The sequence below is a fragment of the Brachycentrus maculatus genome, unplaced genomic scaffold (assembly GCF_059751285.1).
Source record: "Brachycentrus maculatus isolate JH-2025_06_01 unplaced genomic scaffold, ASM5975128v1 h1tg000598l, whole genome shotgun sequence".
NCBI classification, from domain to species: domain Eukaryota; kingdom Metazoa; phylum Arthropoda; class Insecta; order Trichoptera; family Brachycentridae; genus Brachycentrus; species Brachycentrus maculatus.
Genome location: NW_028281338.1, coordinates 714,782 through 731,264, shown reverse-complemented (window position 1 = coordinate 731,264; position 16,483 = coordinate 714,782). Strand labels below are relative to the sequence as shown.

Genomic DNA, 16,483 nt, shown 5'->3' with positions numbered 1-16,483 from the left:
AGTTTTAAAACGATTTAATACATTATTTTATCGTGTTTTTGAATAAATAATACTAGTTTCGAATTTCAGATAAAACCATTAATTAATAAAAAAAAAAATGTTGAAAAAATCTTCTAAGCTCTCTCCTGTAAAGTAACAGATTTGCAGATAGAGTACTTTACGTAGGGGCCGTCGATATATAAAAAGCTTATATTAATATTTACTAATTGATGGCGATTAGAAATTTTTTCTTACCCTCATCCACACCGAATGGTGCATATGGCCCTGCATCCCAGTTTTATCTTGATCGTTAATTATATAAAGTCAGTCCTGCGTTGCAGGTAACAATATAGGATGATATTTAAAAAAATATTAGGGCAAAAAGTCACTAATATTTTAGCCATATTGGGAATTGAAGTTAAATGTACTGACCACTTTATGTACTATGAAGCCGATAAGAAGTACTATGATAATAAAATACAGCGTTCGCAAATTGTGTGTATATACAATTGGATTGCTACAAATTTATGAACTGCAACTAAGAGGAGCTGGCTAAAAGAAAGATTTTAATCTATTATTTCCCTCAGATTCCTACTTCTCTTACTCCTATTTTATCTTACTTCTTCTATTAAATTCCACGCTCTTGCGTGGACAATGAAATGGAACTAAACTTGAATTATTTAAAAATTTATTTTTTAACAAAATTTAACTAAATTTAACACCCTCTTATGACTAATTTCAAAATGTTCATCTCATTTATTGTTTCTTTTTACATTTCCGTTCACAGTAATGACAAGAAAAGATATCATTAAGCAGTTGACAACATTATGAGATAGTTGATGCGAAAAAGATTACACTTCATTCTGCAAAGTAAAACATGGTGACTGACGTATATCGATTCTTAAATGACATGTTGAAAAATTTAAAAACAGAAATGACACGAAAAAGTATGTCTTAATTCCTGGTTGAAAAATACAATAAAATTGGCACATTAAAATACAATTGTAAAAATAAATGCAAATGGAGGTACAATTTGTTCAGCTTGATGGCACCAAACAATGGCGGTATATTATGGAAATAGTGGAATAATCAATTTAAAAATCTTAAGTTAATGAGATACAAAAAATGGCCATGGTTTAGTTGCGTAAAAACAATGTGCAAAAATACTAAGTTATAAAATTAAAAAGGTACACCATTATGGCTTCATACATTGTGATATAAGGTATTCATAACATGATATGTGTATTTTAAAAATAAACACCTATGTGATGAAATATGCAAAGCTATAAAACTTTTTGATTTAAAAGTAATATTATCAAAATAAATTGACATATCGCTCACTCCTTTCAAGAACGTCATAAATAAAAAAGCTCGATTTTTCAGGAGAACGTTTTTAAAGTTTAAAAATATAATACAATGTATTGAAAATAAATATCAAACCACTTACTGAACTTTTTACTGTGTAACAGATCTTTTTAAGTAAAACCTGAAGGTTTTTTCTCCATTTGAAAAATATTTAGTTTATTTAAAAAAATAATTAAACAATACCTTTTCTTCAAAATGCAAAAACAACACTTTCTGTCCTGTGGCGGGTAAATATTAAGTTAAAAATATGCCGCTTCTGCTGAGATATAGTAAATTTTCTGGGCATTCCGAAAACATGCACAACTGAAAATTTACGAATTTTGATTTATGACGTTCTTGAAAGGAGTGAGCGATATTGTAAAATGGCTAGTAATTTTTTTTTTACATGTTTAATTTAATTTGAAAAAAAGTAATACAAATATCCAAATTTTGAAGTGATGAAAAACACTTCTGATGGCCTTGAACATAGGAGAGATCCGAGTTGTGATAATTTATTTAAATCACCCTTACATGCGGTGTATTGGGCGGTTTACCGGATTGATGCAGTATTATCATTACTTTGTATAATATTTACAATCGAATGGCAAATTAAACATAGTTAAATTAGTTTACAAAAAATACTATAAACATGTTACCATTATTACAACATAAAAATAGTAAAAAATTATTTGTACCAGTTTAAAAACAGTTTTTTTATATCATATATTTGTACTTAAAAATATAGGTATATAAAATAAATGCAATTATTATGACCCAAAAAGAGCTTGATACACATAAAATATTAGTACAGTAAAAGCTCTTTAATTCGAAGAATGATAATTCAAATTTTGCTATAATTAAAATGATATTTCAAAATTCTAGTCACTTCAACGGTGTGTTCTTACAAAACTGTCTATAATTCCAATACAATTAAGTACATTGTGATTGGAAACTGTAAGGAATGTAGGTATGTTGGTGGTACATGGGTGAAAACAACATAGCCGCAATCGTGTACATACCCGTATAGTCTGGCAAGGGCATTTTAGATTTGTCTCTTCTAGAAATCAGTATCTCACTTGGAACTACTTAGTAATACTTATTTGTAATAATCCAAAGTCAAAGTACAAGTGACTTATTACTGATCATCTTCCTAAGTATGTGCATAACAGAAACCATATTTTGGCTGAATTTATAAATAAAATGGGACCAAATTGATTTTGAATATAAAACTATAAAGAATTTAGAAGTTGGGAAAATTATCTAATTAACCCGCAAACTCAACTGACAGATTGCGGCACGCGTCGTGTCGACGCCTGTCCGTAAGTGAAGGAGGAATTGGGGAATTTAACTGTTTACTTGGAACCAGGAACTACCCTTTCTGTTATAACGTTTTTTCTTCTTCTAACCCCTTATCTGCACCCAATGGTGTATAGGGCACTGCATTGTATACAAGCAGTGTTATCTTGATAGTTAAATACACGGAGGAAATGTGATCAGCCTTGCGCTTCGGGTACCAGTCTAGGGTGATATTAAGTAAATATCAGACTAATATTTATTTTGACACTCTTGGGAAACGAACCCGGGACCTCCAGTATAGTAGCCTAGTGCGCTAACCACTACACTACACTATAGAGGTGGACTGAAATGTTAGCTGCTGTAAATCTTTTAGTTACAGATACCCACAGATGGATGCCGAACAAAAGATTCCATTTGTTGATGGAGTTGAAATTATTTTAGCAAATTTTGAATCCGTCAATTTCGAATTACTGAGCTTCTAGTGAACTTAACTTTAAAAATATATTGATTCATTTAATGAGATCTATTGGTTGGTATTTTAAGAGTGTGAACATAAATGAGGAATGGACAATTACCATTTTAGAGTTTAAATTCTTTTAAACCTAAATAATGAGAGCTTCAGTTGACGAGGGGAGAGTGCCAACGATCTTGAGCAAATTAATCATAGTTCTTAAAATAATATTTATATTAAAAAAATATTTGACATTAAAATGTTACTTTTATTTATAGTGCCACGGCATAGTTCGGCTGTCCAAACTCAAAACACATTTTTTTGTATCACGTTTTTTTGCATTTTTGGGCTAAGTAGATTTTAAGTCCAAAAATGCAAAAAAAAAAATGTAATACAAAAAAATATCCCTTACTGTGTTTTAAGTTTGGACAGCCGAGTTGCGTAGACGTTCAACTGCACAACTGACATTGCGGGGTCGATTCTCGCCAATCGCAAAATGTACCTTCCCTATCCTTATCCTACCCGCAACAAGCCTCTAAAAATAGAAGCTTATAGGTTATTCCTTTTTATTAAAAAAAGAAACCCTTAATTTTTAACATTCATAATTATTACACTTAATAACAAAACGATTTAAATTTCTGGCCTCAAAAATTCTGTAAAAAAGTATGGGGCTATTTAAAATTTAAATTTTTGATGTGTACGGATCTCTCTCATTATGTTTAATCAGATTTAAAAAAATATATTGAGATATATTATTTCTTTCTAATTTATTTATTATATTATTAAAACATAAATGGCACAATATGAAAAAGTTTGGCTCTCCAATTTTAAAACCAAGTAAGGGATGTTTGATGTTGAATTTAATGAATCAATTGTTTTTAATGAAAAATCTCATACAGCGATAACTGCATTTATTTTTAAAATGTGGCATACGCTGATAGACCTCACTGCACCATCAAACGATTATAGTGAAAACGTTTCATTGTTAATTTAAATTTTACTTAGTAAATACCACTATTTCTTCAAATCTATCCTGACACATGTTTCGATGCATTCCGCATCAAATGATGTGGAATGCATGGAAAAACGTGTCACGATAGATTTTAGCAAATAGTGGTATTTACTAACTTAAATTAAAAATGGATAGATTTTGCCACAAAGTTACTGCCGAATCAATTTATGAAAACATTTATTACTTGGTCTTAGATGGTTAGAAGAACTAATTTATGTGTTAATGTTTTAATATTTTAAATAAAAAAATCAGATTTGACACCCTCCCTCAGGTATATATCAGGTACCATTGACAGCAATTACATCAATAGAAAAACAATTAAAAATATGTCACTTCTTCATGGCCAGCCCAGAAGTATGTTATGTATACAGTGAAACCTCTGTCTATCGTTTCTCGAATAATCGTTTTCCCGGATGTGTCGTTTATTTCATCTATCCCGAATTCATTTTATACTAAACTAAACCGCATTGATCGTTTCTCTATCACCATTTACCGCCTATATCGTTCGAATTAAGCTGCATATTTGATGCATTTTGTCTGTTTTTTTACATTCTTTTCAATTTTCTTACATTCAACGGCAACGTATGGGATAGAAACTATCGAAAGCTCGTGCAACTGATAGCAGGAGAGGTCGATATTGATGAAAAGGAGCCGCTGCCTGTACCTGCATTTCCAGAAGCATGCACACTTTGAAAGAAAACTGTCTACAACGCACATTCAATAACCGATGCTGAAAAAAAATACTGTTTGCAAAGCCGAAAATATACTATTAACTTACGAAAATAAAACAGTTAAAAAACAATTTTTTATCAACAAACTTTAGTTTTTTTTAAAAATTCTATTTAGGTTTGTATTTTTTTTTAATAAATACATTTGCATCTGAAACCTATATTCTTCTTAGAATTCTAGCCTACGAATGGTTATGCAGATTGGGAAGACGGTATCTTTACTCGGTCGTATATACTTGTGTATTGACCTCTTAATCCCGCATTCATAGTTTATTTTAATAGGTTCCTTTAAAAACGATAGATAGAGGTTTCACTGTATATAAATATAAAATAGATACATTACTAAGCATATTGTCTTATAGTCAAGTGTTGCACAATTTTTTTCATGGCATTTTTTGCAATAGAGTTACTCAATGCACAATGCAAAGTCATCCACCTCTTCTAGCATTGAATTAAAGCCAGCAGCCCACTCTTCAACTTCTTTTTCCTGTAAGATTAGACAACATACATATTAATATTTGAAAGATTCTGGTCTTAAAATTGCTGTATAGTAATAATCGAGTCAATATTAAAAATCTATAATCTGCTAGAACATTCTCTTATTTCAAAATATTAAACGCTTATAACTTGGATAAATAAAATTCAATGTTCCAACCTGTAGACTCTGAAAAAGAAAAATCTGTATAAAAAAGGAATGTGTGATTTCAAACACATGAGAAAAATATAATTTTTTAGTTGTAGCTCTGCACACCGCACTCTGACAGCGATAAAAGAAAGATTGAAATGACATTGTTCGTCGCTTTTATACTGCCTGTGATGTCATGGTGCGAGTGTTGCCGGAGTGAAGCCGGCCGCAGAATCATTAGTCAGATAGATACCAGAAATTTATAAATGTCAAATGAGAAATCTAGTTCATAGGGACATAAAAAGAAGAAGAAAAAAAAGCATTGAGCTCCTGTGCCTTCCATTATCACATTGTTTGTGGGAAACGCTTAAAAGCGTCTTTTACATACTGTTGGTAGAGAGCGGGAGACTCTTGAATGTGTTATATTTGCTTACTTTTGGTAGAGTGCGAGATGTCAAAACACATTGTACAGATCGGAATTAGGTTTGCGGTTGCTTGTGATTACACTGAGGGTCAGGCGACAGACTGTCTGAGTATAATTAGGGCGTTTGTGCACTACACGGAATTTTACTGTCCGACACTTCAGTTAGCGTGATAAAATGATGATTGGTTTGTGTTTTTGTCCATCTTTCTTCGGATCGGTGCTCTTGATCGGTGCGTGAACACGTTGCGCGTTAATTTGATCATACTAAACTGTCGTAGTGCTTGTGCTGTGCTTTTATTTTTCAAAACCGGACTGCAGGACGGTAAATTTCTGCGTAGTGCACAAGCCCCCTTAGGGCCGGAGTTGATGAAAAAATCGATCGACAGCAATGTTTTAATACACGTAAAGATCATTTTGATAGTTAAATTTACAGGAATATACATGATTTTTAAAAAAATAACATGTTACCTCTTTCTTGCTTTTGGTAGTCTGTTTCTTTTTCTTCTTAACCAATTTCTTAGTTTTCTCTTTACTAGATGAAGAGGAATCTGACATGTAATCTGACTCCTTGTCCTCGCTAAGGTAGTTATCTAACATCTCTGGAGGAGGTCTCAGGAAGGTAACAGTAGGCTTTTTCTTCCTTCCATAACTCTTGCGAGATGGCTAGAATTGTAAGCATTTTTGTGATTAGTAAGAAGATATGCACCATGTGATATAACTAGAAAAATACTCTTTTCTGTTATCCAGTAATCTGATACATTAGGGGTTGATGAAGTGCCATTTTGGTTACAATGTGACTACTTTGTCCTTGCCATCATGTAACCAATACATGATGGCAAGTAGAGTATCATAGAAAAGTTTTTTTAAAATTTTTTTATTGACCTAATCAAAAAATTAAATTCCATACCTAACACACTATCTGCGGGCGGATTCGCGCGCTAACTACTACGTGGGGCGGGCAAAAATAAGGGTGTTGCGGAAATAATGTGTATTTTTTTAAAATCGCTATATCTGTAAGAGTAATGAGTATTTTGCATTAAATTTTTTGTGTGATACTTACCATAGCCGGTACCGTGTAAATACATTGTTAGACACACACATTGACGTTGGAAAATTGTATATTTAAAATTTTTTTCATTATTTCATAGTTTTTAAAATTAAAACATTAATTTATTTAAAAAATCCTTTTAAATAAATTTAATATCGAGTCAGAGTGTGATATTTCTCAGAACATTCACCCCTATGAAGAGGAATAGAACAAAACTTGCACATATAGCACGTTAAACTTTTTTTTTATGCGTCGCGCAAACACGACATTGCCGCTGAGGGTTTTTCTTTCTTCCGGATGTCACTATTTTTTGTAAACAATGTTTTCTCAAATCCACGGATAGTCTTCCAGGGGGGTCAATATTCCGGATTCTTCTTGTAGTCTGAGAGGTGGATGGTCCCGGTTCTTGCTCATCTGCTGCTGAATGTTCAGGAATGCTGTCAGATATCCAGTGTTGTGCAAAATTATGCAAAAAAGATTTGTATCTTATTTTACGCCTATTCAGTGACTTATAAACTCTAAAAGCATTAAATAGAGCCGAGTTTAATAAAAAGATAACAATTCGTTTTGTCCATTTTTAGTTCTCCTCAATATAGAATATCGGAGTTTCGATAGTCGGATCTATTGACCAATAATCATCTCTATTATCTTTCCGGACCTGACCCATTAGTAAAATTAGACCTAAAAACTTTTTCAACTCCGCAACGCATTTTGGCTTTCATTTTACGGACTTCCTTGTTTCTCTAAATAATAGATCAACATTTTGGGAGTGCTATCTATTGCTCTCTTCTACCATTAGGTCCAATAAATCCTCCCCAACAAACAGATTAACCGCATCTATTATATTTTCCCGATTATTTGGCAGAATATTGATACCAGTTTGGCCTAAGAACGGTTCTACCTCAGAAGGATTATCTCTTTGATACCACTCTTCAATATCCTCCTCGCTCGAACTTGATTCAGAATCGCTGAATTGCAAGGGTATTTATTACAGGGATTCTTCTGTGTGGAATCACTTCACTATCACTCGAAAAGTCACTATCATTGTCAAATGCAGGTAAACTACAGTCTTCCCAATTATTTAACAAGTTATCTGCAAATATTTCCTCATCAGACAAAGCCATTTTATCATGGGAATGAAAAATAAATAAAACTACACTAAAAGTATTCCTCGATATAAATACGCAAAGAAATGAACTGATATGGAAACAAGTGTTAGAATGGTAACAAAATTTAAATGTTAACAACTCGTAAATTATAAATTAAAATTGTTTTCTCTTGTCCCAAACATAACATTAAAGATAAGTGGTCTGAAGTATCCTAAGGAACACAGGTGTCATATGACTCGTTGGCTATTACTCATAATAGAGATAAACATCTCTGAAAAGAAGTGATAACATTTATCCATACTGTATACATCTATATGAGATCAAAAGATGCCGCAAAAGTCATGCGTAAAAATAACTTACACACAATTTACGATGGGTCGAGTGAAAAGGTAAAATTACCCTTCCCGCCGAACACCACCAGTCGAGTGAAAGGGTAAAATTACCCTTCCCGCAGATAGTGTGCTAATATGATAACAGAGTAAACAAATTGAAAGCAAGTAATCTGGCAATTGGATATTTTGACTATATAATAAAACAACAACTATATAGTTACAATATTTTGAGTGTGTCCAAATACTTGTCCACAAAATCTGGATTATCTCCAATTACAGGAGTTATTTTCATATATTATTTTTTGACATCTTATCAAAGATGAAGAAGAATATGGAAGTTTGGGCATTTACGAGTTTAAGAGTTTCTGCTTAATAAAAAGCTTCTTTACATCCCACTGACGTCTCTAGTGAAGTTCTAGTGATTCAAAAACAAGGTTTCTAAATTGGTTCATATATATAGAACTTCCAAGAATTGTGGGATGTCAATGAGAAGTGTGGTTGTCAATAATGGGTAGAATTGGGTAGAATAAGTGATCACTTAAACCAGCCTATGACGGTCTTCAGCCCCGTAAATGCCCAGACATCCATATTCTTCTTCAGCTTTGATGAGATGACAAAAAAAAACTACATAGTTTTTTAACGCCTTTTTTAAAAAAGGAATAACCCGCAAAGCCCTACTTTAAGTTTGCAGGTAGGATATTTAGGATGGAGAAGGTAAAATACATGTGAAAAATACATTGCAAACACACAGACCAATTCAAAATAAATCTTTCTTGAATTCATTTTGCAATTGGCGGGAATTGAACACGAAATGCCAATTTCGCAGTCGAGCGTCTACGTAAGGTTTCGTCATCACCGACATCATCAGACCAGTCTGATAATAGTTGTTGTTTTAATACATGAAATGCCATTCCACCAAAATATTTAAATTATTTTTTTTAAAAAAAATTAAGAGAGTGCATTTATAAAAGGTAAAAAAAAAGGTAATTATTTACTATACAGAACCAGTTAAAGGGCAAATAAAAATTACAAAGCAAAATATATTGAATTTGATCAGTTTACACAAAAGTTCAAAGAAACCTAAAAGATTAGTTGTATTGAAGAAAAAAAATTCTTACCTTAGTGTAATGGATAACTTTGGGTTCATTCACATTCATGGGATCTTCAAACAGACCCAATTCTTTTTCACGACTCACTTGTTGAGAGTTATCTACAGAATCCATTGCTGTATCATCTTCAGTCGCATTACTGGAGTCACTGTCATTAATTGGTTCTTCTGCCGGCTGAATTTCATCATCTTTCTCAACCTCCACTGCTGGAGTCTCCGGAATGACTTCTTTATGCTTGGCGATGACGTTTAAAACATCCGAGATGGTCGCTCTCGTAGGCAGGTTGACGGGCGGACTTATTTCTTTTAATATTCCGCGTGTTTTCAATGACTTAGTTCCACCTCGGACGTCGTTTATATTTTGAATTTTACGAATTTTCACCGGGGATATGTTTTCTTGATCGAATTCCGAGGAATCTTCAAATCCGAAGCAGTTATCAACCGTTGGCTTTTCTTTTGCTTTTACAGGACTGACTTGTGCAACTTCTTCCGACGAAGAATCCTTTACACTCGAGTCTTTTATTGGGCTGGGTGGAGTGAGATCGTCAAAGTTGTACGGTTCTTTAGGTTTCTTAGGAGAATGGGGCCGCTTTTTTGTATTTTTTTTCATCGTTTCCTCGTAGAAAGACAAAATACTAGTCTGTTTGAAACTGGAAGTCTTTGAATCGTTGACATATTTAGTAGGTCGTTCGGGAACACTCCGTTCTCCGAATCTCTTGCTGTCATCTAAACCTATAACGTGGAACGTGTCTCTTTCGTAGGATGGCGTCATGGAAGCCTTCACGTAAAAGTTGCACGGCCATTTCCTGACTTCGTTGTCGTAATTGACTCTCCACGGGCTGGCGGCGGGTTTGTGCGCCGATCTCTGGATCATGCTGCTGCTGGCGGCCGGAGCGTCGGAGAAGCAGCTGACGCTGCGGATGTCCGGGGAGTTGGAAGATTCGCTGTTGTCTTCCGGAAGACCATCATCATGAGGGTCATCGTTTATTCCCAGCTCCATGGGCGAGGATGGCCGAGGCGAGTAACAAAACCTGGCTTTGGGAATAGGAGATAAACCGTGTCCGGCGTGTTCAGAAACATTTACTGGAATTATATTACTTTCATTTTGAATATTATCAGGTGTCGGCGTTGGTTCGACGAGAGTCGGTTGGGTAGGACCCGGTTGCGCTGCAGTCTGTTGAGTTGTAGTCGGTTGAACTTGAGTCGAAGCCATATTTCGCGCTTTCATTCTCATAAGATTTTTTATTTTTTGGTTGTCTTGAATCTTTTTCAACTGTATAATAAGATCGTGCAAAGCCGCATCCCCATTTTTAGAATTCTTCACATTTTTCTTTCTCTTAACACTGGGATTTTTAACGACTCGCTTTTTTTTCGGTTTCGTCGGTTCTTCAGTCGGATCAAATTGAAATTCATACAGAGCTGACCTGTCGGGTGTAGGAATTTTAGGTTTTTCTAGTAAAGTTATTTTCTTTTTATATATCGGAGTCGTGTTCTTTATTCCAATATTGGCAACTTTCTTGGGCGAGACAGATTTGGGAGTTGGTATTTCTTTAATCGTTTCACAAATACTTTGCACAATGCTTTTCTTTTTGATTTGTTCTTTCAAGTTTTGTTTTGAAGATTTCTCACTGGCGGGAGTAAGTTGTTTATTAGCGGCTCTGGTGTTATGCCTGGTAATAACTTTCACGGGAGATAATGTCGGAGTTTCTAAAGCAGTTTTACGTGCAACTCGTTTCGATGAAGTATCTGCATTAGTTTTAGATGAATCTATATCGAGTGATGTCGTAATGTTTATTTTGCTTTTGGGTAGTGGAGTGCTAGAAAACTCGGGGATAATACTCTTTCTACTAGAAACAGGACTCAATACGTGATCATTAAACTTAGATGGTAAATTGACGGCCCGTTTTGGCCTTCTACTGTCAGTATTCTTGGTAATATCGCTAACACTCGTCGAAGCGGAGGCGCTGTCTGAACCCGAGTTAGTTTTGTCAGCAAGAACCTGTCTTTTATTACGTGCTCCATTCTTCGCAGGCTTTGGGCGTTTGGTACACATTTTTACACCAGAATTTTCATCTATCTTGACACTTAGCACTGTTTTACAAATAGAAGGCTCAGTTGGACGATGACTTCGCAAAGAGCGCATATTGAAAATCAGGTCACTTCGGCATCTAAAATTAAAAACGGCTTTGTCAAATTTGAATCTAGTAGTTGAGAAAGAGTAACATTAATCAATACGGTTCGTAATATGAATGGAAGAATGTGTTTAAACATATGATATAATTGATTTCTTACTTTTTACGCCGCAGTGACAAACGAGGCACAACAGTTGAAAGTTAAAAACAATCAAACGACTTTTTCTATGAAGTTTTAACCGCCTTTTGCGCCATTTTGAATGACCAACATAAGCATTTTGAAGTTGGCAACAGTACACACTACTAAGTTTATGAACAGTACCTACCGCGCATAAGTATTAGCTTACTATAAATGGGGTGAATAGAAATTGAGGGAGTGAAGTGTTTTTGTCTAGAAATATTCACTAATAAATTACATTATATTTTAGTAACTTTAAACATAAAGACTAAATCCACTCACGAGTAGGTATAGGCTATGAAACTTATAAAGTTGAAGCCTAAGAAGGGGCATGACAGTCAAGCGGTGTTGCATAAGCCGTAGCTAGATTTCAGAGTCACTTGGACGTTAGGTAATAAAAAAACGAGGGAGTGAATACAAATGATTTTTGAGAAAAAAATAGGAATAGCCTAAAGTAATGTTATATTACGTTATTAGAGCACTGGAAGAAAATTCTATGAAAATCATAGTACGGACAAAATGTTCAAGCATGAAATATTTATTGTTGTGTAAGTTAATGATTTTAGTAATGGAGTGATTAAAAACAACTTTGTGAATTTGCCTATTCTATTTGGTCCGGATAAGAGGGCGTAAAATGAATACTAGATCCTTCAAAATACTGAAACCTGGTATTTACTAAGTGTTTAATTATTTATGCGTATTTATTAATTTAGTCAGATTTTTTTTTTATCAAAAATCAATTAAATGCGGATAAGACAAAAAAAGAGGTCTGAAAAAATTATATTCGTAGATAAATTAATCATGCATGTTAGAATGGTGACTGACCGGAGCATATAGTCTTAACGTAACGTCGTAACATCGTTCGCGGCGAGCATCAGCGGGCATCCGAAACTATGGATAGAGCGCTCGGCTCGCTGTACTGACTGCATGAATGCTCGCATCGTAACGTGTTACGTTACGACGAAATGGCTCCGGTCAGTCACCATTCTTAGGTTTTAGTACGTAATGATGATGCTAATTTACGAAAATGTTGTTTTCCGATTAGTGAATTTTTAAAGATATAAATCATGAAAATATTTAAAATTTTAAGAAATACAAAGGGAAACTTTAAATTGTTTTATATGTAGGTAAATATTTTTAATTCGATATTCCTATCGAGAGAATTTTTTTTATTAATTCACTGACAGGAAAATAACTAATAGTTGAAATGAATTTTTCATTTGCAACATACACAACTGGTAATTTTGTTGGTACAACATATTCTATCTACTACTATTACCATCACGCCGTTTCCCCGCAGGGGTAGACAGAAAGGATGGAATGTCACACTCTTCTGTTCTGACATACACTCCTCGCCTCCTTCATATCCATACATCTAGTCATACATGCCCTCCGATTACGCAGACTTTTGACACCACCAGATTTTAGGTTCTGATTAATTTGATCGTGCCAAGTCTTTGCGGCCGTCCTCGTTCTGTTTTTCCGCTCATAATTCACCTCATGAATAATTTAAACATCCAAACAATTTATCCTTGTTAAATACCGCCATAATGTAAGCACGTTCATTATAACATAATGCATTGCTATTAAATTAAATATGAGTAATTCGAGGTCTCTACACTTTAAACCGATTACAGGTATCTAAGTAAGTACCTTCCGGCGCAAGTATTAGCCGTGGTCCACTCCAAGAGAAACGATATTAAAATGATTGCTCTTCCGCAAATATCGCATCTGTTTGAATTATACAACGGACAAATATTCCCCGCGCAAATATTTGCTTTCGCGAGAGCCGGAGAGGCGGTTTGCACGCTCAAAATTAAAAGCACACAATGAAAATGGGGTTGAGTGTATGCTAGCTAAGTTATTTACGTACTTTGCCGTCAGATGGCGCTAGCAATACTGCTCGAAACTTATACTTTGAGAAATTAGCCTATTTTGAACAATTAAAATACCCGTGCGTTTATTCACATTTTTTATGATTGATGTGTCCTCGTCAGGATATTTTATGACTTTGGGAAATGATTTTTTGTAACAAAATTAAATATAAAGTTGGTAAAGTGTACATTTGTATTTTTCTTCTAACCCATATCCTTATCCATACTAAATGGTGCATAGGGTTCTGCATCTTACAAAAGCTGTGTTATCTCAATCATTAAATACATGAAGGAAAGGTGATTGTAATGCGCTTCAGGTACCAACCCAGTCCAAGGTTTTATCAAACAAATATCAAAGTGAAAAACCACTTATATTTATTTTGACACGATATGAATGATGTAAGTGAAGAAGCTCTTCATGAAAAATATAGGAACATGCATGGAGTAGGAAAAAAGAGAATAATAATAATAATAAATTTGGATAATTTAAATAGCGTCATTTATGTAAAATACTACCTCAAGGGCACGAATAGCAAAAATGTAAATGTGGCTTGGGATTGCATACCCGTATTTATGCGAGTTTCATTCATTTGGAGACTGTAATGTTTATAAGTCCTTTAATGAAAAGTAAATAATGTACCCACATATGTATTTTAATTTAAAATATTTTAATGGGAGTTCATTATTTTCCTATTGGCTTCATAATTTCCGGTGAATCCGGTAGGATGTAGCGGAGAAAACCTCGATCCATCCACAACCTACATATATATTATGTACGTAAGTACGTATGTACATCTTTAGGAATTTACACAACGTAGGTATATTTTAGGTAAGTACTTAACTCAAGTCTGTAGGTACCACTCGTATATCCATGAATATTTTATCTTCCTAGAGTTGCCAGCATTGAGAATTCATAAGCTATCTCCCTGTGGCATGATTCTTATGCACAGTGTACATTTGACGGATTTCAATATTTATTTTTACTTTTATAGAAATCGTGATGACTGCATCCCTTCCATGACTTATCATCTGAACTATCTATTTAATATTCAAACTCATTAGTCAAAAGATCTAAATATCAGCAGTCAATGATTTACATTTTTTTGAGAGTCAATTTTTTTACAAGAATTTATTTTTTAAAAGATTTAAAAGATTTTATTATATTTTAGACAGTTAAAATATGTATAACTATAGATACCATTTTATTATATTTTAGACAGTTAAAATATGTATAACTATAGATACCATTTTTTATGACTTTGCTATAAATAATAGTTCGTGAAATTACAGGGTAAAATGGCAGTAAGTCTATGAAACATTATAAATGGATTTCGCAGTTTCATTAAAAATCAATTATATAAATACGTGTTTAATCACTTTTACACTTGATTTAGTCAACTGGCTGACAAATTAAAGTTGAAATTATTAAAAATTTTGTGCTTTTAACGTAACGTTTTAGAGAATGTTGTATTCTCATTTTGCTATAACAATAAAATATGATACTAAAAAAATCTGAAATGTATTGTAGGTACCTAAATTATAAAATGAATTAGTTTGTAAAATATTTTCCATTATTTTTATTCTTATTTGTTTATTATTTTTAATTTCATTGTATAAAAAAATGTTGTAAAACATATATGGCTGACTAAGTATTGCACCCACCACTTAGTCAAGCTGGAATAAATAGTTATTATTATTATTATTAATATGTATCTATATAGATAAAAATGGAAATAAATAAAAAAATATCCATTGAGGATATATATATATATATATATATATATATATATATATATATATATATATATATATATATATATATATATATATATATATATATATATATATATATATATATATATATATATATATATATATATATATATATATATATATATATATATATATATATATATATATATATATATATATATATATATATATATATATATATGTATATATATATATATATATATATATATATATATATATACATATATATATATATATATATATATATATATATATATATATATATATATATATATATATATATATATATATATATATATATTTTGCTGTTATAATATCAAACAAATATTTACGTAATAACAGACGTAACAGTAAATTAAGTGTTTCATATATCCACTGGGTTCGGTAAATTTCTTCCTGCTGTCGGCGTTGGCGGGAAACCCTTTTCCCGCGCCGTCGTTTTCTGTTGGGCCGTGTTGATTTTGTAGTCTCTTTATCTTTTTGCTCCCATGTTCCCACCTCCCGGGCTATTTAATAAGCCTGTATTCCGTTTCACTTACCTTCTCCGCGATACACTGTGGGCGGGGGCTGCGGGGGAAGGGCGGGGCGATGCGGCGGCCATAAACAAAACGGTTCGTTCAGGTCTCGACCATAGACTACCCCTGAATAATATACATTAATTAATTTTATTTCATAATAGGTAGGTACGTACTGTGCTAACAAATATTGAACGCCAGAAAAAAGTGATTTATCCAAGATATTAATACGCTAAGCCTCGATACATACATATTATTAGAGTCCAGGCTTAATATTTGTGATTATTTTATTGTACAACCTTTCTATTCCAAATTGTTATTTTAGCTTGTATTGTATAAAATCTAGTTATTAAAAAAACTTTATTGTATTAACATACGTATGTATTTCGGCTACAATACTAGCGTATATTACAATTACTGGCGAGTGTTTTTGCCTATAATTTTCACTTATGAATTACATGAAATTATAGTAACTTTAAACATAACGAGTAAATCCACTTACGAGTAGGCATAGGCTATGAAACTTATAAAGTTGAAGCCTGAGAAGGGACATGA

At 33.0% G+C, this 16,483-nt stretch overlaps 1 protein-coding gene across 1 annotated transcript; it reads right to left on the bottom strand.

The window, feature by feature from the left end:
• Window positions 1-4,622: 4,622 nt before the first annotated feature.
• Window positions 4,623-11,842, bottom strand: LOC148301169 (uncharacterized). Its single transcript, XM_088273717.1, has 4 exons — window positions 11,749-11,842; window positions 9,467-11,624; window positions 6,328-6,522; window positions 4,623-5,297 (listed from the first exon to the last, which is right to left on the bottom strand). Exons 2-4 carry the CDS (start codon window positions 11,597-11,599, stop codon window positions 5,217-5,219), a joined length of 2,409 nt encoding a protein of 802 aa, XP_088129843.1. The 5' UTR covers window positions 11,600-11,624; window positions 11,749-11,842; the 3' UTR covers window positions 4,623-5,216.
• Window positions 11,843-16,483: the final 4,641 nt, after the last annotated feature.